Source organism: Bos indicus x Bos taurus, chromosome 16, assembly GCF_003369695.1.
Source record: "Bos indicus x Bos taurus breed Angus x Brahman F1 hybrid chromosome 16, Bos_hybrid_MaternalHap_v2.0, whole genome shotgun sequence".
Taxonomy (NCBI): Eukaryota; Metazoa; Chordata; class Mammalia; order Artiodactyla; family Bovidae; genus Bos; species Bos indicus x Bos taurus.
Window position 1 is genome coordinate 53,686,295 of NC_040091.1, and position 22,721 is coordinate 53,709,015.

The 22,721-nt window shown below is 42.4% G+C and overlaps 1 protein-coding gene across 1 annotated transcript; it reads right to left on the bottom strand.

The window, feature by feature from the left end:
• Positions 1-19,587: 19,587 nt before the first annotated feature.
• Positions 19,588-22,342, bottom strand: LOC113906229 (PRAME family member 8-like). The gene is made up of 3 exons (XM_027564119.1): positions 22,056-22,342; positions 21,064-21,639; positions 19,588-20,161 (listed from the first exon to the last, which is right to left on the bottom strand). The coding sequence occupies exons 1-3, from the start codon at positions 22,340-22,342 to the stop codon at positions 19,588-19,590; spliced, it is 1,437 nt and encodes a 478-aa protein (XP_027419920.1).
• Positions 22,343-22,721: the final 379 nt, after the last annotated feature.

Genomic DNA, 22,721 nt, shown 5'->3' on the forward strand with positions numbered 1-22,721 from the left:
CCATGTATCAATTATCCTATCTGCAGCAAAAAGCCTTTTACTGACAGGGAATTTGAGACAGACTCATTATGGTCACAAAAGTATTGAGCACAGAGCTTTGGTTTAGAAATGCTCAGACACAGAGTTTTCCATCTTCAATTTCCCCCTTCCCTTACTTATTTTCAAGTCATCTAAACTAAGATATCTCTTCCTAAAGAAGAAATCATATTCCCACTCCACTAGATCCTAACCCTTAGTTGATAGCAACCTACAAGATGTCCCTTTCCAGAGCCTCTATCCAGTTTGGACTCCTGCCTTGATTTGGGTGGTTATGCTTGGACTGCAGGGAGATCCAACCAGTCCATTCTGAAGGAGATCAGCCCTGGGATTTCTTTGGAAGGAATGATGCTAAAGCTGAAGCTCCAGTACTTTGGCCACCTTATGCGAAGAGTTGACTCATTGGAAAAGACTCTGATGTTGGGAGGGATTGGGGGCAGGAGGAGAAGGGGACGACAGAGGATGAGATGGCTGGATGGCATCACTGACTCGATGGACGTGAGTCTGAGTGAACTCCGGGAGTTGGTGATGGACAGGGAGGCCTGGCGTGCTGCGATTCACAGGGTCGCAAAGAGTCGGACACGACTGAGTGACTGATCTGATCTGATCTGTGATACCACAGTTCAGGATAGAGCAACAAAGGAGACAGTTTGTTTGACATTCTAGAGGGTTTTTTGTTTTGTTTTGACCAACCAAAAAACTTTTTTTTTTTTTTTTTAAATAGTCCGGGTATGCCTGGGTTCTGGACCCTTCAGCACCTTCCCCAAGTCAGCTCATCTGAGGCTCCTGTGACAGGGGTTTGACTGTCCCTTCCTTGGGTGCCTGAACTCTTTCCCCAGAGGCTAGGCACAAAATGTCAAGCTGGAGCTTCTGCTTTCTGCTTCTCAACTTTGCCAGCTACTGTGCCTCAACCTTTGCAAGTCCCCCTACCCCAGACTTTCTCCTGATGTAGATAAAGAAATACTGTGCATTTATATGTTATAGCCCACCTCTCATTTGGAGGCCTACAAAAATTCTGAGGAGAAGAGGTTGACAGAGGATGAGATGGTTGAATGGCGTCATTGACCTAATGGACATGAGTTTGAGCAAACTCCAGGAGATAGTGAAGGACTGGGAAGCCTGGAGTGCTGCAGTCCATGGAGTTGCAAAGAGTTGGACATGACTGAGTGACTGAACAGCATGAAAATCCTAGAGGAATTCTCCTTTCATATCCCATCCTCTGTTGTCCCTGCCCTGGCCCCTGGGCTCTAAGAGCAACAGCACAGACTTCCCCAACTCAGATACCAGTGAAACTGAGTTCTGTGCCTGGAGGGGTGGAGGGTGGTGAGTTGTGTTCACTGTTACCTGGCCAGTGGTGCATAGTCACCTGAGCATCTGGTCCAGGCATCCTTCCAAGAAGAAGGTAGATACCAGAAGGAGATCCTGGAGGTGGTACAGCCTGAGGAACTGAGAAATAATTTGGACAACATTCTGCTCCTCCTGATCTTCAAGTGCAGACATGTCCCTGTGAGAGAGAAGGAGTCTGCACATTGCTCATCTGGCCCAGAAGAGGAGCAAACATAGCCAGGCTGGACAGATGCCAGGTGCAATTTACTCCCACCTCCTCAACACAGTCTGGCTGCACCATACTCAGGAACTTCATAATATTGTCTCTGGGCATTGACTCTATCTTTAGTTTCTTACAGCACAGGTGTATGGAAGCTTTCCTCTCCTCCACCCATCTCATGAGGTAGGCGAGGAATCCATCCATGGTCCTTCCATTGATGTGAAGTTCTAAGAACACCTCCAAGGGAACCAAGGTCCACTGTGTCCTTGGCCTCTTCTTAGCCACTGGTTACATGAATGAGCTTGAGGACACCTGGACACTGGATCCAGACCACATTCTCCAGAAGTCCTGGCCAGTATTTCTTAAATCCAGCACACGCAGTTTGCACCTTCTGTGGGGAAATAGCAGATTGGCAGCAATTATTTGAAGATCCACTAAAATGAACCACAGCCTCAGAATTTAGGCAACACTCAGACATCCCACCTGGGCTTTTACTTCACATTCTTAACATTTCCCTCTTCTTCCATCTCTGTCTCAGTTTCTTTCTTTTTTTTTTCTGTCTCAGTTTCTTACATCTCCTTTTCCCCTTCCATCCTTCCCTGTTCTCCATTTCTAATATCTTCCATAAGCATCACTAGAAGGAGGCAGAGAGTGTACTTTCAGGTTCTCTTGCACATTAAGCATTCATACACTTCCTCAAACTTTCCCCAAAGGGTGCTCAGCAATGACCAAGTCTCTGTACTTCCTCACTGGCATCATCAGAAGCCTCTGACCCTGGCTGTCTCTTGAAAGACTCCCCTAACTCTACCAGTCTACCTGAATCAGACTCACCTGGGGTGATCCTTCTGCACAAGCAGGATGTCAGGTCCATCCAGCACTGCTTGTAAGGTTCACAGATGAGGCATCTCCATCAGTTCCCCCCAGAGGCAGGTGGACAAAGGGCCAGACTTGCACCATGGCTATCAGTGTCTCATTGCAACTCCCATAGAAGGCTTCCATGAAGAGTTGGGGGAAGAGCTCGATGGGCAGAAACTCCAGAGTAGTGATGACCAAGGCCTCGTGCCTCAGCAGGCTTATTGCTGCCAGGTGCAGGAGTCTGGGTGGATTCCAGGCACTCATCCTGACTCTGCTCCAAAAGAATGCTGTGGAAACTTGCAGGGAACAAGGCATATCTCTCAGGCAAGCATGAGCACCCTTTCATTGGCCTCCCCACTCTTCAGAGGAGCCAACTTATAGCCATATTCCACTCCTCCTACAGGGCTGGAAAACCCAGGAATAAAACCCTGGTCTCCACCATTACAGGCAGATTCTTTACCATCTGAGCCACCAAGGAAGCCCAGAAGACTCCCAGTTTACCAGAATTCTACTCTAATCTCTATGGGCACAAATCCATAATGCTACTTCTATGGGAACCAGAGCAAGCATCTCATAAGTACCAAGGAGGAAGAAGCCCAACCACTTGTCTATTCATTTCCATTCACTGCTTTGCTTTACTTTGATGAACTGGGAAGTGGGTACTCCCAGCCTGAAGATTGACCCTAATAGTTTTGATGGAAACTTATAGACACTTTCTTAGGGCCCTAAAACTATTGAATAGGAGCAACTCAACTTTCATCAATTCCCACAGTTAACTGAGCTGGGAAAGATGAAGGACATACCCCTAAAATGAATGCTGTTGCACAAACTACATATCTTAAATGTCAAGAAATAAAGCTCCAAACAGTAAGCTATTTTAATCAAAAGGAGAATCTGTTTGGTTAAGATAGTTAAAAATGATATAAACCAAAGGACAAATCAAAATGTTGAGAAAGAGGCAAAACTACACTGAGAAGAAAATTAAAGCGTTAAATCTGTTAATCAGTAAAGAACTAATTAGGGACTTCCCTGGTGGTGCAGTGGATGGGAATCCATCTGCCAATGCAGGGGACATGGCTCAATCCCTGGTCTGGGAAGATTCCACCTGCTGCAGAGCAACTGAATCAGTGTGCCACAACTACTGAGCTCACATCCTGCAGCTACTAAAGCCTGTGCACCTAGAGCCTATGTTCTGAAACAAGAGAGGCTAACACAGTGAAAAGCCTGTGCACTGTAATGAAGAGTAGCCCCTGCTAGGTGATATTAAAGAAAACCCAAGTGAAGCAATGAAAACAGCACAGCCAAAATCACTGCAGATGGTGACTGCAGCCATGAAATTAAAAGACGCTTGCTCCTTGGAAGAAAAGTTATGACCAATCTAGACAGCATATTAAGAAGCAGAGACATTACTTTGCCAACAAAGGTCCATCTAGTCAAAGCTTTGGTTTTTCCAGTAGTCATGTATGGATGTGAGAGTTGGACTATAAGGAAAGCTGAATGATGAAGAATTGATGCTTTTTAACTGTGGTGTTGGAATAGAGGAGATCTAACCAGTTTCCTAAAGGAAATCAGTGCTGAATATTCATTGGAAGGACTGATGCTGAAGCTGAAACTCCAATACTTTGGCCATCTGATGTGAAGAAATGACTCATTGGAAAAGACCCTGATGCTGGGAAAGACTGAAGGTTGGAGGAGAAGGGGACGACTGACGATGAGATGGTTGGATGGCATCAACGACTCGGACCTGAGTTTGAGTAAACTCCAGGAGTTGGTGATGGACAGGGAGGCCTAGCATGCTGCAGTCCCTGGGGTCGCAAAGAGTCAGGCATGAATGAGTGACTGAACTGAACTGGCAGCTGAACCATAATCCTATTCCATAAACCTTTCCAAGTACATATAAATAATGCTATTTCCTCAAAATTAAGAAAATTCAAAAAAAATTCTGACTAAAGTGATGCCATTAGCCACAAAATAAAATTCTGTTTTTCTCATATTAAGCACTGTTCACGAATACCAACACTCTTCCCTACAAAATTCAGAATCTATCTGTCTATGTATTTACCTATCTTTCTATCCTAAGGATCTGCCATGCTCAGAAATGACTCCTACCCTAGGATGTATCACCCAGAGATTTTTTGCAGTTTCAGGATGCAAAGAAAGCATGACCCTCCCTCTATCTCCAAGAAATCCCCATGCCTTTCTTTCCTCCGTTCACTGAGATGTCCAAGTAATTCAATTATAAATCAGTCTACCAGGACTAGGATTTTTGTAGTGTTCTAAATCTTGTTAACCTTCCAAAAGATTCCTTTCACCACATTTCTTCCATGGGTATAAATGGCCTTTGCATAGAATTGGGCTAAACTGGATTGTACTCAATATTCTTTGTAACTCTCAGTCTACCAATCACTTTTATTCATGAGATGCAGTAAACTGAGATTAGTAACAACAATAATAAACATCTATGTTTGCGGAACACAAACTGGGTGAGCAACGATGCCAGTAATTTTCATCCACTACTTTAAATAATCTTCACAGAAAATGTAAAGTTCACTGCTTTTCCCCATTTTTAGCCTGGTGGATCTGAGCCTGGGCTTGGAACAGACACCTGCCCAATTCCACATAGTCAATAATTGGTAGATTCCCTCAGGTGAGGGGTTCAGAACATCCGTGGAGCTATCAAACAACCTAAGTTTTAGGATGGACTGACGGACAGACTTCATGTGATGTCAGTTGATACTAAGAAATTGCAGAGTCCATGTTGGGGATCCCAGGGTCCCTGATATTCAAGGAGGTAGAAGGGTTCAAAGTGTTGAAATGTTCTAGAAATTATAAAAGCTCAGCTCTTCCCCTTACCCCTGAGAAGAGTTTAACCTCCCCTGTTCAGTTCCACACAGAGACTATACTCAGGAAACACACTGTTTCAAGGAGGAGTAAGAGGGAGACCATGTGCCCAGAGGTGCAACCTTCCCATCCAGTTCTGGGCCAGTAGGACTCCCAGGTCTGGTGAGACTCTGGATTTGGCATTTCTCTCCTCCTCTGATTGTCTGTCCTCATGACCTTGCTTGCCACCCAGGTCAGAGCAGTGTCCTAGCCCGTTAGAGTGTTGTTCCGTCCTGATTCTCCAGTCACAGTATTCCACATGAGATTCCAAAACATCTGCTCCCCAGTCCTTCCACTGGAGTTTAAAATGTTTCTGTGCAGCCAGTTCCCTCTCCCAGAATGAGCTGAATCAGCAGCCCTCTCTTTCTGGAGCTCACCAATGTCACTTCTCCTATAGGACTAAAGTAGACTTTCCTTCCAGTTATACTCAGTCTTCTCCTAGTTTCAGAAGGATATGTATTAACTCCTCACTAAATATCTGATAGAATTTGCCTGTAAAGACATCTGGTCCTGGAATTTTATTTTTTGGAAGTTCTATAATCACAGTTTCAATCATAGTACTTACGACTGGGCTGTTTATATTTTCCATTTCTTCCTTCGTGTAGTCTTAGACAGTTGTAACTTTCTAAGAATTTGTCCATTTCTTCTAGGTTGTTCATTTCATTGGCATATAGTTGCTTTCAGGAGTCTCTTAATTCTATATATTTCTGTGGTGTCAGTTGTAGCTTCTACTTTTTCATTTCTATTATCACGGATTTGAGCCCTATTTGCTTTTTTCTCGATGAGTCTGGCTAAAGGTTTATCAGTTTTTTAAAAAATCAACTTTTAGTTTCACTGATCTCTTTTATGGTTTTATTCATCTCAGTTTCATTTATTTCTCATCTATTATTTATTATTCCTTTCCTTCTACTAACTTTGGGGTTTGCTTTAGGTTTAAGGTAAGGTTATTTATTTGAGATTTTTCTTGTTTCCTGAGGTTAGGTTGTGTTGCTATAAACTTGTCTCTTAGAACTGTTCTTGCCATATCACATAGGTTTTAGATAATTGTGATTTCATTGTCATTTGTCTCTAGCTATTTTTTTTAATTTCCTCTTTGATTTCTTTGGTGATCCATTGGTTGTTTAGTAACATATTGTTTAGTCTCACAAAAAAAAAGTTTGTGGTTTTTTTTTTTTTAGGTTTCTTTTTCCATGTATTTTACTTCTAATATCATAGGACTATGATCTGAAAAGAAGCTTAATAAGATTTCAATTTTCTTAAGTTAACCAAGGTTTGATTTTTGGCCCCAGATGTTATCTATCCTAAAGAATGTTCCATGTGAACTTGAAAAGAAGGTGTTTTCTGCTGCTTTTGAGTGGAATGTTCTACAAATATCAAGTTCATCTAGTCTAATGTGCCATTTAAGTCATGTGTTTCCTTATTGATTTTTCTCCCTGGATTCTCTGTCCATTGATATATATCAGATGTCACAGTCCCCCACTATTATTATGTTGCTGTTTATATCCTCTTTTATGGCTCTTGGGAGAAGGCAATGGCAACCCACTCCAGTACTCTTGCCTGGAAAATCCCATGGACGGAGGAGCCTGGTAGGCTACAGTCCATGGGGTCGCAAAGAGTTGGACATGACTGAGCAACTTCACTTTCACTTTTCACTTTCCTGCATTGGAGAAGGAAATGGCAACCCACTCCAGTATTCTTGCCTGGAGACTCCCAGGGACGGGGGAGCCACTGGGCTGCCATCTATGGGTTTGCACAGAGTCGGACATGACTGAAGTGACTTAGCAGCAGCAGCAGCAGCATGGCTTTTAGTCTTTGCCTTATTTATTGAGGTGCCCCTATTTGGGGTTGCATATATATTTACAATTGCTATATCTTCTTCTTAGGTTGATCCCTTGATCGTTATATAGTGTCCTTCCTTGTCTCTTGTAACAGTTTATATTTTCTGATATAAGTATTGTTACTGCAGCTTTTCTAAAAAAAAAAAAAAAAACAAGAAAAAAAAAAAGCCTGTTGCATAGGCTATCTATTTCTATCTCCTCACTTTCAGTCCATATTTGTCCCTAGGTCTGAAGTGGGTCTCTTGTAGACAGCATATATATGGGTCCTGTTTTTGTATCCATTCAGCCAGTCTATGTCTTTTGGTTGGAGAATTTAATCCATTTATATTTAAGGTATTTATTGCTATGTGTGTTTCTATTAACAGTTTTTTGTTTTCAACTTGTTTTTGTTGAACTTTTTTCTTCTCTTCCTCTTCTATTTTCTGCTGTTGTGATTTGATGGCCATCTTTAGTGTTCTGTTGGGATTGCTTTTTATTTTTCTTTTTTTGTTTGTTTGTGTATCTTTTGTAGTTTTTTTTATTTCCAGTTCTCATGAAATTCTAATTTAGAAGTCTTTAGCATTTGTTTTGTAAAGCTGGTTTGATGCTTCTGAATTCTTTTAGCTTTTGTGTCTCTGTAAAGTTTTTGGTTTCTCCATCAAATCTGTATGAAAGCCTGGCTGAGTAGAGCATTCTTGGTTTTATGTTTTTCCCTTTCATCACTTGAAATATATCATGTTACTCCCTTCTGACCTGCAGAGTTTCTGCTGAAAAATCAGCTAATAACCTTAGGGTTATTTCTTTGTATGCTGTTTGTTGCTTTTAATATCTTTTCTTGTCTTTAATTTTTTTCAGTTTGATTAATATATGCTGACATATTCTTCCTTAGTTTCACCCTCTATGGTACTCTGTGCTTCCTGGACTTGAGTGAGTGTTTCATTTCTCATGTCACTGAAGTTTTCAGCTATCAGTTCAATTCAGTCGCTCAGTCATGTCCGACTCTTTGTGACCCCATGAACCGCAGCACTCCAGGCCTCCCTGTCCATCACCAACTCCCAGAGTTTACCCAAACCCATGTCCATCTAGTCAATGATGCAATCCAATCATCTCATCCTCCACTGTCCCCTTCTCCTCCTGTCTTCAATCTTTCCCAGCACCAGTGTCTTTTCCAATGAGTCAGCTCTTCACATCAGGTGGCCAAAGTATTGGAATTTCAGCTTCAACATCAGCCCTTCCAATGAACACCCAGGACTGATCTCCTTTAGAATAGACTGATTGGATCTCCTTGCAGTCCAAGGCACTCTCAAGAGTCTTCTCCAACACCACAGTTCAAAAGCATCAATTCTTCTGTGCTCAGCTTTCTTTATAGTCCAACTCTCACATCCATACATGACCACTGGAAAAACCATAGCCTTGACTAGATGGACCTTTGTTGGCAAAGTAATGTCTCTGCTTTTTAATAGGCTGTCTAGGTTGCTCATAACTTTCCTTCCAAGGAGTAAGTGTCTTTTAATTTCATGGCTACAATCTCCATCTGCAGTGATTTTGGAGCCCAGAAAAATAAAGTCAGCCACTGTTTCCACTGTTTCCCCATCTATCTGCCATGAAGCAATGGGACCGGATGCCATGGTCTTAGTTTTCTGAATGTTGAGCTTTAAAATCTCTTCGAATATTTTCTCAGGAACTTTCTTTTTTCCTTCTTCTGAGACCCCAATAATAGGAATGTTGGTGTACTTATTGTTGTCCCAGACGTCGTTGAGTATATTCTCCTTTATTTTTATTCTTATATGCTTTATTTTGTTCTGTGGCAGTGATTTCTGCCTCTGTGTCTTCTAGCTTACTTATTCATACTTCTGCCTAAGTTTCTACTATAGATTTCTTCTGGTGTATTTTTTCACTTCACTTATTATTGTTTATCTCGGTTTGCTCTTTAAATCTTTTGGCTCCTTGTTAAACATTTCTTGTATCTTCTTGATCTGTGCCTCCATTCTTTTTCTGAGATTTGAGATCATCTTTATGATCATTATTCTACAGTATTTTTCAGGTTGACTGTTTATCTCCTCTTCATTTAGTTTCTGTGGGTTTTATTTTGTTCCTTCATTTGCAATGTGTTTCTCATTGTTTCATTTTGTTGAACTTTCTGTGTTCATGGTCTCCTTTCTGCAGGCTGCAGGATTGTAGTTCCTCTTGCTTCTGCCCCCTGGTGGGTGTCTGCCCCCTGGGGTGAGGTTGGTCCAAGGCTGCAGGCTTTCTTATGGGGGCGAACTGATGCTTGCCCTCTGATGGGTCAAGTTGGACCTTGTTCCTCTGATGTGAAGGGCTATGTCAAGGAGTGTGTTTTGAGGTAGCTGTTAGTTCAGTATGACTTTAGACAGCTTGTTTGCTGAGCATCAGTTCCTGTCTTGCTGGTTTTTTGGTTTGAGATATTCCATCTCCCCTTGTTGTTGTTCGGTCACTAAGTCTTGTCCGACTTTTCACTACTGCATGCTACAGCATGCCAGATTTCTCTGTCCTTCACTGTCTCCAAGAGTTCGCTCAAACACATGTGCACTGAGTTTGTGATGCCATCCAACCATCCCATCCTCTGTTGCCCCTTCTCCTGTCCTCAATGTTTCCCAGCATTGGCATCTTTTCCAATGAGTTGACTCATCACATCAGGTGCCAAAGTACTGAAGCTTCAGCTTCAGCATCAATCCAACCAGTGCATATTCAGGGTTGATTTCCTTTAGGATTGACTGGTTTGATCTCCTTGCTGCTTTCAAGAGTCTTCTCCAGCACCACAGTTTGAAAGCATCAGTTCTTCCATGCTTAGCCTTCTTTATGGTCCAACTGTCACATCCATTCATGACTACTGGAAAAACCATAGCCTTGACGAGACACTAGATAAACTTTTGTTGTCAAAGTAATGTCTCTGCTTTTTAGTAGGTTATCTAGGTGTGTCATAACTTTTCTTCCAAGGAGCAAGATTTTAATTTTGTGGCTTCAGTGACTATTCACAGTAATTTTGGAGTCCAAGAAGAGAAAATCTGTCACTGTTTCCACTTTTTCACCATCTATTTGCCATGAAGTGATGGGACCAGATGCAATGGTGTTAGTTTTTTGAATGTTCAATTTTAAGTCAGCTTTTTCACTTTCCTCTTTCACCTTCATCAAGAGGCTCTTTAGTTCCTTTTCACATTCTGCCATTAAAGGGGCATCATTTGCATATCTGAAGTTGTTAATATTTCTCCCAGCAGTCATGATTCCAGCTTGTGATTCTTCCAGCCTGGCATTTTGCATGATGTACTCTGCATATAGGTTAAACAAGCAGGGTGGTCATATATAGTCTTGATGTACCCCTTTCCCAATTTTGAACCAGTCTGTTGTTATAGACTACTGGGTGGGATCAAGGCTTGGTGCCTAAAATGAGGACCTCTGGGATATCTCATGTTGACTAATATTCCCTGGGGCCTCTACTGCCTGTGTCCTTGCCCACACAGTGAGTCACTAACAACCCCCACTACCCCAGGAGACTCTCCAAGAATTAGGTCTACCCTGATTCCTGTGGAGGTATAGCTATATGCTGTGTCACAGTGCTTGTGAGTTCTTACGTGCATGCTCCAAGAGTGAAAATTCAGTTTTTCCCAGCCCTGTGGCACTCATGCACGGAGGCCCCACTGGCCTTCAAAGCCAAATGCTCTGTGAGTTCTTCCTCTTGTCTTGGAGGGCTATTTTCTATGTGGGAATGTCACTGTGTAGCCTGTGTGGGTTTAATATTTTTGTGGTGCAAAAGCTGTTTTTAATATGTATATATGCCTCCTCTTTCCTCTGTGTATGAAGGCCATTATCCTATTGAAAGGAAGTGTGACTGAGGTTGCGATGACCTGAGCCTGCACTGGATATTAAGCAGGACTGCCCCTTTGGTCTGTGGTTGTCACTGCCCTGTCAGGAGCCAGATTTGCTCCCTAGTTGTTGGAGTAGAGACCTTCATATCTTTTCCTGAGCTGTGTTTGTGATCTGATTGGAACATTCCCACTGGGAGAGTAGTCATTGAGTTTTCCTCATCTGGAGTGGTTCACCTTTGAGTGTACTCTTCTTATGTCACTTTTTATCCATTGGGCTGACTCAGAAACTACACTGCTATTGGAAGAACTCTCAGCCCCACCTTAACTATGGTCAGTTCAGTCAGTCAGCTCAGTCTCTCAGTCATATCTGACTCTTTGCGACCCCATGAATCGCAGCACGCCAGGCCTCCCTGTCCATCAACAACTCCTGGAGTTCACTCAAACTCATGTCCATCAGGTTGGTGATGCCATCCAGCCATCTCATCCTCTGTCATCCCCTTTTCCTCCTGCCCTCATCCTCTGTCATCCCCTTCTCCTCCTGCCCTCAATCCCTCCAAGCATCAGAGTCTTTTCCAATGAGTCAACTCTTTGCATGAGGTGGCCAAAGTACTGGAGTTTAAGCTTTAACATCAGTCCTTCCAATGAACACCCAGGGCTGATCTCCTTTAGTATGGACGGTTGGATCTCCTTGCAGTCCAAGGGACTCTCAAGAGTGTTCTCCAACACCACAGTTCAAAAGCATCAATTCTTCGGCCCTCAGCTTTCTTCACAGTCCAACTCTCACATGCATACATGACCACAGGAAAAACCATAGCCTTGACTAGACGGACCTTTGTTGGCAAAGTAATGTCTCTGCTTTTGAATATGCTATCTAGGTTGATCATAATTTTCCTTCCAAGGAGTAAGCGTCTTTTAATTTCATAGCTGCAGTCACCATCTGCAGTGATTTTGGAGCCCAGAAAAATAAAATCTGACACTGTTTCCACTGTTTCCCCATCTATTTCCCATGAAGTGGTGGGACCGGATGCCATGATCTTCGTTTTCTGAATGTTGAGCTTTAAGCCACTTGATTCCCCCTCCATCTTTTTTTTTTTTGCACCCTGCAGGTATATCTGATTCAATCAACCAATCTGGAGAAAAGTGAAGATCCAGTCATATGGACAGTTACTTCCTGAATATGAACAAAAAAGTAAATTATTGATTTCTAACATTGGACAGAAAAAACCAAAGTGGAAAGTATCATTGCTGGGGGAACTTTTGCCATATAAAAATTATAAAAATGTCCCTGAATGAACACAGCTTTATGAAAACAGTCATGTTGTTCACAAAAGAAACAAAATACAGAGGTCTCTGATAAAAATGTCACTCAGGTGTTATGTGGGAAGCATAGGAGGTTGTGAGGCTATTTAGGCAGCATGAAAGACCTTTAGGGGGTTGGGGGTTGGTTTCCTAGCCTTAAGCCAAGCCTTCTCTGAAGGTAGACAGGTCAAAATTACAGTGAGAAGTAAGAGTGGGTCTGGCTGGGTTGGATCTGGGCATTCATAGAAGGTCCACATGAATGATCCACAATGTAAAATAGAGTTTTGGGTTTTTTTTCTCTTTTACGAAAGAGGTAGATTTAAAGAAGTTATTCTGGGTGATATTAGGAAAGTAAAAGAGAGTGGCTCAGAGGATACAGTGTTGTCTTTGAGAGTGTTTCCTTCTAGAAAGTTTGCTCCACAGAGCATTTGATCTTTGAAGTTGTTCAGTCACTAAGTCCTGTCCTGCTCTTTGTGACCCCATAGACTTCAGCATGCACAACAGGCTACCCAGCCCTCCACTATCTCCCTGAGTTTGCTCAAGTTCATGTCCATTGAGTCTGTGATGCTATCTAACCATCTCATTCTCTGCCACTCTCTTCTCCTTTTGCCTTCAGTATTTCCCAGCATCAGGGTCTTTTCCAATGAGTCGGCTGTTCTCATCAGGTGGCCAAAGTATTGGAGCCTCAGCTTCAGCTTCAGCATCAATCCTTCCAATGAATAGTCAGGATTGATTTCCTTTAGGATTGATTATCTCCTTGTTGTCTGAGGGACTTTCAAGAGTCTTCTCCAGCACCACAATTGAAAAGCATCAATTCTTCAGTGCTCAACTTTTTTTATAGTCCAACTGTCACATCCATATGTGGCTACTGGGAAAACCATAGCTTTGAATATACAGACCTTTTCCAGCAAAGCGATGTCCCTGCCTTTTAATATGCTGTCTAGATTTCTCATAGCTTTCCATCCAAGAAGCAAGTATCTTCTCTTCAAATCTCAGAATCTTCTGGTTTTTCTTGCTTACTCTAAGGAAAATTAAACTGGCCTAGTAACAGAATATCATAATTCATATTTGTGATCATCTTAATCAGCAGCTGAAATGTCCAGAGGGTTATCATTATGATAAAAGTGCTGGTGATAGCAAAGTTCTTTGGAATTTTTATTGTGTTTCTGTTCAACTTTTTGTATTTTATTGAATATTCTCTATTATCAGATTCTTTCTCATGACCAGTGTTGAAAATAAAGGTATCATCCTTTCAGAAAAGCAATCTTGAGAAAGAAGAATAGAACTGGAGGAATCAACCTGCCTGACGTCAGGCTCTACTACAAAGCCACAGTCATCAAGACAGTATGGTACTGGCACAAAGACAGAAATATAGATCAATGGAACAAAATAGAAAGCCCAGAGATAAACCCACACACCTATGGACACCTTATCTTTGACAAAGGAGGCAAGAATATACAATGGAGAAAAGACAATATCTTTAACAAGTGGTGCTGGGAAAACTGGTCAACCACTTGTAAAAGAAGGAAACTAGAACACTTTCTAACACCATACACAAAAATAAACTCAAAATGGATTAAAGGTCTAAACGTAAGACCAGAAACGATAAAACTCCTAGAGGAGAACATAGGCAAAACAGTCTCTGACATAAATCACAGCAGGATCCTCTATGACCCACCTCCCAGAATATTGGAAATAAAAGCAAAAATAAACAAATGGGACCTAATTAAAAATTAAAAGCTTCTGCACAACAAAGGAAACTTTAAGCAAGATTAAAAGACAGCCTTGAGAATGGGAGAAAATAATAGCAAATGAAGCAACTGACAAAGAACTAATCTCAAAAATATACAAGCAACTCCTGCAGCTCAATTCCAGAAAAATAAACGACCCAGTCAAAAAATGGGCCAAAGAACTAAACAGACATTTCTCCAAAGAAAACATACAGATGGATAACAAACACATGAAAAGATGCTCAACATCACTCATTATCAGAGAAATGCAAATCAAAACCACAATGAGGTACCATTTCACGCCAGTCAGAATGGCTGCTATCCAAAAGTCTACAAGCAATAGATGCTGGAGAGGGTGTGGAGAAAAGGGAACCCTCTTAACACTGCTGGTGGGAATGCAAACTAGTACAGCCACTATGGAAAACAGTGTGGAGATTCCTTAAAAAACTGGAAATAGAATTTCCATATGACCCAGCAATCCCACTGCTGGGCATACACACTGAGGAAACCAGAATTGAAAGAGACACATGTACCCCAATGTTCGTCGCAGCACTGTTTATAATAGCCAGGACATAGTAGCTAGATGTCCATCAGCAGATGAATGGATAAGAAAGCTGTGGTACATATACACAATGAAGTATTACTCAGCCATTAAAAAGAATACATTTGAATCAGTTTTAATGAGGTGGATGAAACCGGAGCCTATTATACAGAGTGAAGTAAGCCAGAAAGAAAAACACCAATACAGTATACTAATGCATATATATGGAATTTAGAAAGATGGTAACTATAACCCTGTATACAAGATAGCAAAAGAGACACTGATGTACAGAACAGTCTTTTGGACTCTGTGGGAGAGTGCAAGCGTGGGATGATTTGGGAGAATGGCATTGAAATATGTATAATATCATATGTGAAACAAATCGCCAGTCCAGGTTTGATGCAGGATACAGGATGCTTGGAGCTGGTGCACTGGGATGACCCAGAGGGATGGGATAGGGAGGGAGGTAAGAGGGGGGTTCAGGATGGGGAACACATGTACACCCATGGCGGATTCATGTCAGTGTATGGCAAAACCAAAATAATATTGTAAAGTAATTAGCCTCCAATTAAAATAAATAAATTTGTATTTTAAAAAAATACACTAAAATGTTAAAAAAAGTAAACATACAGTGAATTGGAGAATTAAAGAGAGTTTAAGAAACTTGCATGAAGAAAGAAAAAAAGAAGTTCAGTTATTTAGATTTCACAAGAAAATGAGAATATACAGTGTTTATCTTTCTCTGACATATTTCACTGAACATAATGCCCTCAAAACACATCCTGTTTTGTGGAATATGGTAGGATATCCTTCTTTTCATGGCATAATTATATATATATATATATACACACACACACACACACATATACATATATGTACTTGTACACACACACACTTATGAGGAGAAAGTTCAGGGGAGTAGCTTATTCTATCTGTAGTACTAGAATGTTGTTGTTTTTTTTCTTATTGTTTGGGAAAATTAAGAAATACATGGAAAACAAATAGGGTTTTTGTTCATAAGCCTTTTTCATGGACATATATATTGACCAGAAAAGTTATTTCTTCTGCATGTTTATATTTCTGTTATCAGCAGCTGGTTAGCATTGATTTTCTCCAAGTTGGCTGACCCAGTCTTGCCTTTGAGTGTCTAGGAATCTCTGGCAGAGGCGTGGGTCGGCGGTGGCTTGATGCAGGGTCAGGGGCACTGAGCTTCCATAAGCCTCTTATCCATATTAGAGGGGCAGACAGAATGAAAACCACAATCACAGAAAACTAATTAAACTGATCACAAGGACCACAGTGTTGTCTAACTCAGTGAAACTATGAGCCATGCCATGTAGGGCCACCCAAGACAGATGGGTCGTAGTGGAGAGTTCTGACAAAACGTGGTCCAATGGACAAGAGAATGGTAAACCACTTCAGTATTCTTGCCTTGAGAACCCCAAGAACAGTATGAAAAGGCAAAAAGATAGGACACTGAATCCTGAGGTCGGTAGGTGCCCAATATGCTACGGGAGAAGAGTGGAGAAATAACTCCAGAAAGAAGAGATGGAGCCAAAGCAAAAACAACACACAGTTGTGGATGTGACTGGTGATGGAAGTAAAGTCTGATGCTGTAAAGTTTTCCAGGGACCATGCATTTATAACCATTTACTTGCCTTTCTCCATGATCAGTTATGGGCCACAGGAGCATGGTTCCCTACCATTTATTGGACAATATCTGTCTAACTTGGGAGTTTGCTAAGAAAAAAAATAATTTTAATACATATTAGTATCTTACAATCCAGCAATTTTGCTCCATTCAGATGAGTTGAAACATTCTTTCCAGGCGAACATATGTACATGGAGGCTTATAGCAGCTTTACTCATCTTTGCCAGAACTTGAAAGGAACCAAGCTGTCCTTTAGTATGTGAAAAAACCACTGAACTGTGATGTATACTGACAATGAAATGGTGTCAAGCCATGAAAAATAATGGAGGAAATCACAATGTCTATTACTAAGTGAAAGAATCAATCTGAGAAGCCTACATAAAGTGAGTCAAAATACAGGACATTTTTGCAAAAGGCAAAATCACAGAAGAGTGAAATAATCAGATTTTTTTTCCCCAGAGATTGAGATGGAGGAGGGATAAATAGGCAAAGCAAATACTTTGTGTGATTCTGCAGTGTTATTATATACTTGATAGAAGTCATAGAACACACAACATTAAGGGGGAAACTCCATGTAAACTCTCTACTTTGGGTGACGATGTTATGTCAATGTAGGTTCATCAATTATAACAAATATTCTAATCAAATCAAATGGAGACTGTTGATAGCTGGGGGTCAATGCATGTGGAGGGAGGATTTAAGTGGAAATGCTCTGTACCGTATCCTCTATTTTACTCTGAACACAAAACTGCTCTTCAGTAGAAAGTCTACTTTAAAATTTACAATTGTAATCCAGTTCTGAAATTTTCTTATTCTAAATATTTTTAAGAAGAAATTATTAGTTTGAATGATCTTCAAAATCAGTTTTAAAGGTATTTTTACTTTGAGATTCCAAATCAAGTTAAGTACTTTTTAAAAATATCCACATGCATTCTTTCAAAGCACTAAATTTTCTTCATAATTTTAAAAGACAACGTTTATCTTCTATATTTATATCAATCACAGCACAAATATGTATATTAAATGAGCATTTACATTGCAGCAGATGTATACAGGGTGCTGAACCCGACAGACCTGCTTGCAATATTAGTTCATGGCACCTGGTCTGATCTCCCAGCAGGTGGCCTAGGAGTCCGAAGCTCAGAATGTGTATCACTAGAGAGGAATGGACTCTTTCCTATGACCTCCTCCTGACCCTCCCTGTGCTGGCTACTAGGGCAGCTTGGGGGAATTCTTATTCATTCAAGGCCTCATGTAAATGCTGAGCCCTCCTTCATTCTTTTCTGTCATAGAAATATAGAGTAAGCTTGAGGAATGAAGAATCCTGGGGGTGTCTGCTAGAAAGGGAAAAGAAGGAAATGACTCTTTTGTTGAGCTCCGACTGTATGCCAGCTCCAGTACCAAGGCCTCAACATGTTTCATCTCCTTGATTTACAGGAACCCCATACACTGTGGGTGCATCATTACTTCCATTTTATGGAAATCAGAGCCTCTTGCCTAAGATCCCTCAGTCCAATATCCACACCATCCCCAGAGCCAACAATACAAGCCCTTGAATCCTCAGCAGGGCCTTCGTTTGGGTGCACCTTTTTTATGGTCTTTGTGTTGGTTACATTTATGTGACTTTAAGGGTGGGTGTTTCTGAGATGGTGTTTCAGGAAGAGAGTAGCATTTAAACCCATCAAGTGACTGACGAAATGTGCCCTCACCAATGTGGCTGGGCTTCATTCAATTCCTGAGGGCCTGAATGGAACAAGATACCATCTTCTCTCCCTCTTCTTGTCCATGAACATAGCAGCTTCTGGATCTTGAGACTTGAAACTCCAGGACTTACACAAGTGTTTCCCTGGTTCTCAGGCCTTTAGCTTCACACTTGGAGTTACATCACCAGCTCCCCCAGTTTTCAGCCCTAAGCACTGGCCTGAGATAGAAAACTGGATTTGCTGGTTTTCTCACTTAGAGTAGACCATGGGACTTCTCCATCTCTGTAGCCCCTTTGAACCCATTCCCACAATAATCCCTTCTAATACATACTACATATACAGATCACTCTTGACCAACATGACTTTGAACTGCTCAGATCCTCTTCCTTGTGGACATTTTTCTACAGTAAATGTAATACTACCCCATCTGCAGGTGATTAAATCTGAGGATGTGGAACTGAGGACAGAGAGAATTGACTATAAGATCTATATAAGAATTATTTTGGAGAGCAGGCTGATATGTTGATAAAACATGTTACTAGTCTTCCCAGATAGGAAGAGATAGTAGGTGTTACAGGTATGTCAATCTCTCGATGACATGACCTACTCCCACAAAAGAATACAATCTCTTAATGTGGTTTAGAAATAGTAAAACCATGTCATATGCCTGTATGATTATAGTATTGATGACTCAGTGGTAAAGAATCCTCCTCCTGATGCAGGAGATGTGGGTTCAATCCCTGGGTCAGAAAGATCCCCTAGAGAAGGATATGGCAACTCACTCCATATTCTTGCCTAGGGAATCCCAGTGGAGCCTGGTGGACTACGGTCCATGGGGTCGCAAACAGTCAGGTGTGACTTAGCGACTAAACAACAGCAAAGAAAACTGTGTATCTTTGCTGGTCACAACTACTTTAATTCAAGGACAACTACACATGCATGACAAGCGTGGATTGGTGAGGACAGGGCCTCTGGTTCATCTGCAACGTGGGTGACGTCTTCCAGAATGGAGGATCCCGACTTGTATTAAACTCCTTTCCCAGCACAGAAAGGCCAGGAACTGAGACCTACGGACCCACCAGGAGAACCATGAGGACAGCTCACATCGAGGGTCACGGCGAGTCAGCACAGAGTACCCTGTCTAGAGATCTTCACTCCAGTGATTCAGTGGCCACTGAGCGTGTTGCCCTTGTGTGAAGTAACCGAGTGAACAGCTACAGAAGTAAGTAAGAAGGTAACATGTTCTCAACGGAATAGCGAACTAGTGGGGATAGTGGGGTTTCTGATCATACAAATTCTGTGTGTTTTCTGTCATGAGTAACTGGAGATTCCTGAGGTGAAAACAGACAAAACACAATAATATATCAAGAAGGGCACCAGGTACAAGTACAAAGGTTTCTTTATTTGTGACCATTTATTTACAATCTCCACTCAAAAATAATGCCACATATGCATACAAAATTTCCATCCAGAAAATTAGATTCATCTTTGTGATGCTATAAACCCAAGTCTCTGAAGGTCCCAACACCTCTCAGAGTCTACATTTCTCCTTGAAATCCTGCATCTCCACTGTATCATCTTAACTTTTCCCATTCATACTGAGCTGATGTCTGAAACCATGGATCAGTTTTCCTTTTATGATGCATCTATTCCCCATGTTTTAGTTTCCAAATGCCCAGAAGAAAGCTTTGGCAGGTGCATCCAACTAGGCAGACATGTAACATTGATACAGAAAGGGCTCCTCAGGATAGAATGTCTTATTGCTCCAGCGAGGACATGGGCTGGAGCTAAGCCAGATGGCCCTTGGACGTCCTAAATCCCGCATAATCTCAATGAGTTTATCCCGAAGTTTGGCCAGTCGGCCCAGGTGGAGGGCTCCATGAGGGCTGTAACTCTCCTGAGGGGCAGGGTAAAACTCATCACTTAAGTAGAACAGCCCAGTGGTGTGACTCAGCAGCTTCTCCATGATGGCCATAGAGAGGACATTCCCACACAGACTGAAGGTCCTGAGCTGGGAACAGCAGCTCAGGACAGGCAGGATGGACTCAAGTCGGGACTCTGTGATCCCACACTGCTCTAAGTTCAGTTCCTGGAGGGTGGCTGCAACTTGCTCCAGAAGAATGCAGAGGATCTTAGGACTAAAGTCAGTCATGGTAACCCCACTCAGATCCAGGCCTTTGAGCTGATGGATGTTCGGGCACTGGGACAGATGGGTCAGGTCTGATTCTGTAAGCCGGCAGTTAGTTATTGCTAGGTGGTCCAAGGGGGTCATCAGGCATCTGGGGAGAAAAAAAGTGATGAAGTCTGAGAAACCCAGGAGAGGCAGCTGTTTTGGGAAGGTGATCGGCCCAAAGACAGGGTCCTACTAACTGTCTCCTGAAGGTCAGTACTCAGAATGATCAGTCTCCTTTTAAACCTGACAATTCATCTCTGCATCACCTGCAAACCATCTGTGGTTTGTATGTTCTCTGGTCATACTTCACTACTATTGTCTCAGAATCACGCATTTCTTAAATATTTACTAACTTATCTGGAAAAGGCAACATTTAGGGCCTGGTAATTTGAGACAAGTTCAGAAACTTGGAGAGCACAAAGTTTTTTTTTTTTTTTTTTTTTTTAATTTAGATTTATTTATTTTAATTAGAGGCTAATTACAATACTGTATTGGTTTTGCCGTACATCAACATGAATCCGCCTGTGAGAGCAGTTTTTCTTTCTGTCTCTGTCTCCCTCTGTCCCTCACGTTCTTTTCCTTTTTTTTTTTTTTTGCTGGCCATATCACATGTGCGGCTTGTGCAATCTTACTTTTCCCGCCAGGGATCAAACCTGGACATTCAGCCCTGAAAGAGCAGAATTCTAACCATTGGACTGGCAGGTAATTCCCCAGACCATCTCTTTAAAATTGCTCTGATTATAGGTGGCTTCCCTTCTTTGATCTCCTTTCACTTGCCTATTTTCCTAAGTCATGTTACATAGATTTCCCTCCTTAAGAAAGAATCTGCCCTCACTGGGTCCAAGCCACACCATACACAGCTTTCTAGTACGGTGTCTGTGTTTGTTTTTCTACCTTGATTTCGGTGGTGAAGTGATACCATGGCTCAGGATAGAGCAGCTAGGGACCCTGTGTGCTTCACATACCAGTGATGTGTTCACTGTTACCCAGCCAATGTTCCACACTCACCTGAGCATCTGGTCCAGGCAACCTTCAAGGAAGGAGGGAGAGTCTAGATAGAGATCCTGGAGATGGTGCAGCTTGAGAAACTGAGAGGTAAATTGGACAACTTGCTCCTGCTGCTCCTGTTTCTCAAGAGCAGACACGTGACTGCGGGAGAGAAGGAGTCTCTGCACGTTGCTCATCTGACCCAGGAGAGGAGCAAACTTGGCCAGGGTGGACAGATGCCAAATCCAATTCACTTGCACCTCCTGGATACAGTCCAGCTGCACCATATTCAGGACCTTCGTGATATTTTCCACAGGCATTGCAAAGATGGTCAGCTTCTTACAGCAGAGGTGAATGGAAGCTTTTCTCTGCTCCATCCACCTGAGAAGGTAGGTAAGGAAGTTATCCAGGGTCATTTTCTTTAGGCAAAGCTCTATGTATATCTTCAGGGGAGCCAAGGGCTGATGGGTCTTTGAGCTCTGCTCAGCCACTGGTGCCATTCCTAATCTTGAGAACCCATGGGTGCTGGCTCCAGACCACATGCTCCAGAAGCTCTGGCCAGTATTCCGCAAATCTAGCACCCGCAGTTTGCACCTCCTATAAGGACAGGAGATTAACAGGGATGCATTAAAATCCACACAGAATGCAACCACAGTCTCAGAATTTGACAAATGACTGCCCACCCGTGCTTTTATTTCACATATCTCATCACCTGCTGCCTTGCCTTCTTCTGCCTCTCTTTCCTCCAACTCCCTTTCTCCTTTCTAGTTCTCCACTTCTAGTGGGATTAAGCATCATAGGAAGGAGATGGGGCATGTTCTTTCAATCTCCCTTGCATGGTAGACACATTTACACATCAGTAAAGTATTTTCCATAGTGAGCCAAGGCCTCTGAGCTTCTTCATTGCCATCCTCAGAACCCTCTGGCCCATCCATTGGCCATCCACTTAGCCCAGCCCAGATGTCTCTTCCAGGATGCCCAGAACCCTATCAAGCTATCTAGATCTGACTCACCTGGAACGAACCTTCTGGGCAAGCAGGACATCAAGTGCTTCCAGCACTGCTTGTAGGGGCCCCACATGAGGCAGGTCAATGAGGCCCCCCAGAGGCAGGCAGACAAAGGGCCAGGCTTGCACCATGGCCTTTAGGGTCTTGATGTGTCTCCCACGGAAGGCGTCCATGAAGAGGGGTGGGAAGAGCTCTGTGGGCAAAAACTCCAGAGCAGAACAGACCAAGGCATCTTCCTTGATCAGGTGCATTCCAGCCAGGTCCAAGAGTCTGGGTGGGGTCGGGACACTCATCCTGGCTCTGCTTCAAAAAGAATCTTGTGGAAACTGCCAACAAATAAAGCATCCATGTCAAGCCAAAGAGGAACACATCTAAGACAATCCCCCAACCCTTCAGAGAAATCTACTCAGGACTGAGGTCCCAGCTCTGGCAGGGGTGAGAGTGCCTCAGTTAGACCATAAGACATTCAGGCCTCAACGGGCACCAAGTTATAACTCTTTCCCTATTCAATTCAAAACAAGCTTCTCACAAGACCAGTAAGGAGGAAAGGCAACCACTAGCCATTTCAATTCAATCCAGTGCTTTGCTTAATTCATGTCCCAGCTAGAAGTGTGAAGCTGGGAGCCTGAAAGCTCACTCCAGTCTTTATGAGTGGAATATGTCAGACCACCA

Coding starts and splice junctions, on each gene's coding strand:
- LOC113906229 (XM_027564119.1), bottom strand. CDS start 22,342: ATGAGTGTCCCGACCCCACCCAGACTCTTGGACCTGGCTGGAATGCAC. Junction 21,640..22,055: donor GCCCAGAAGGTTCGTTCCAG/GTGAGTCAGATC, acceptor CTGTCCTTATAG/GAGGTGCAAACTGCGGGTGC. Junction 20,162..21,063: donor TGCCTGGACCAGATGCTCAG/GTGAGTGTGGAA, acceptor TTTTCTCCCCAG/ATGCCTGATGACCCCCTTGG.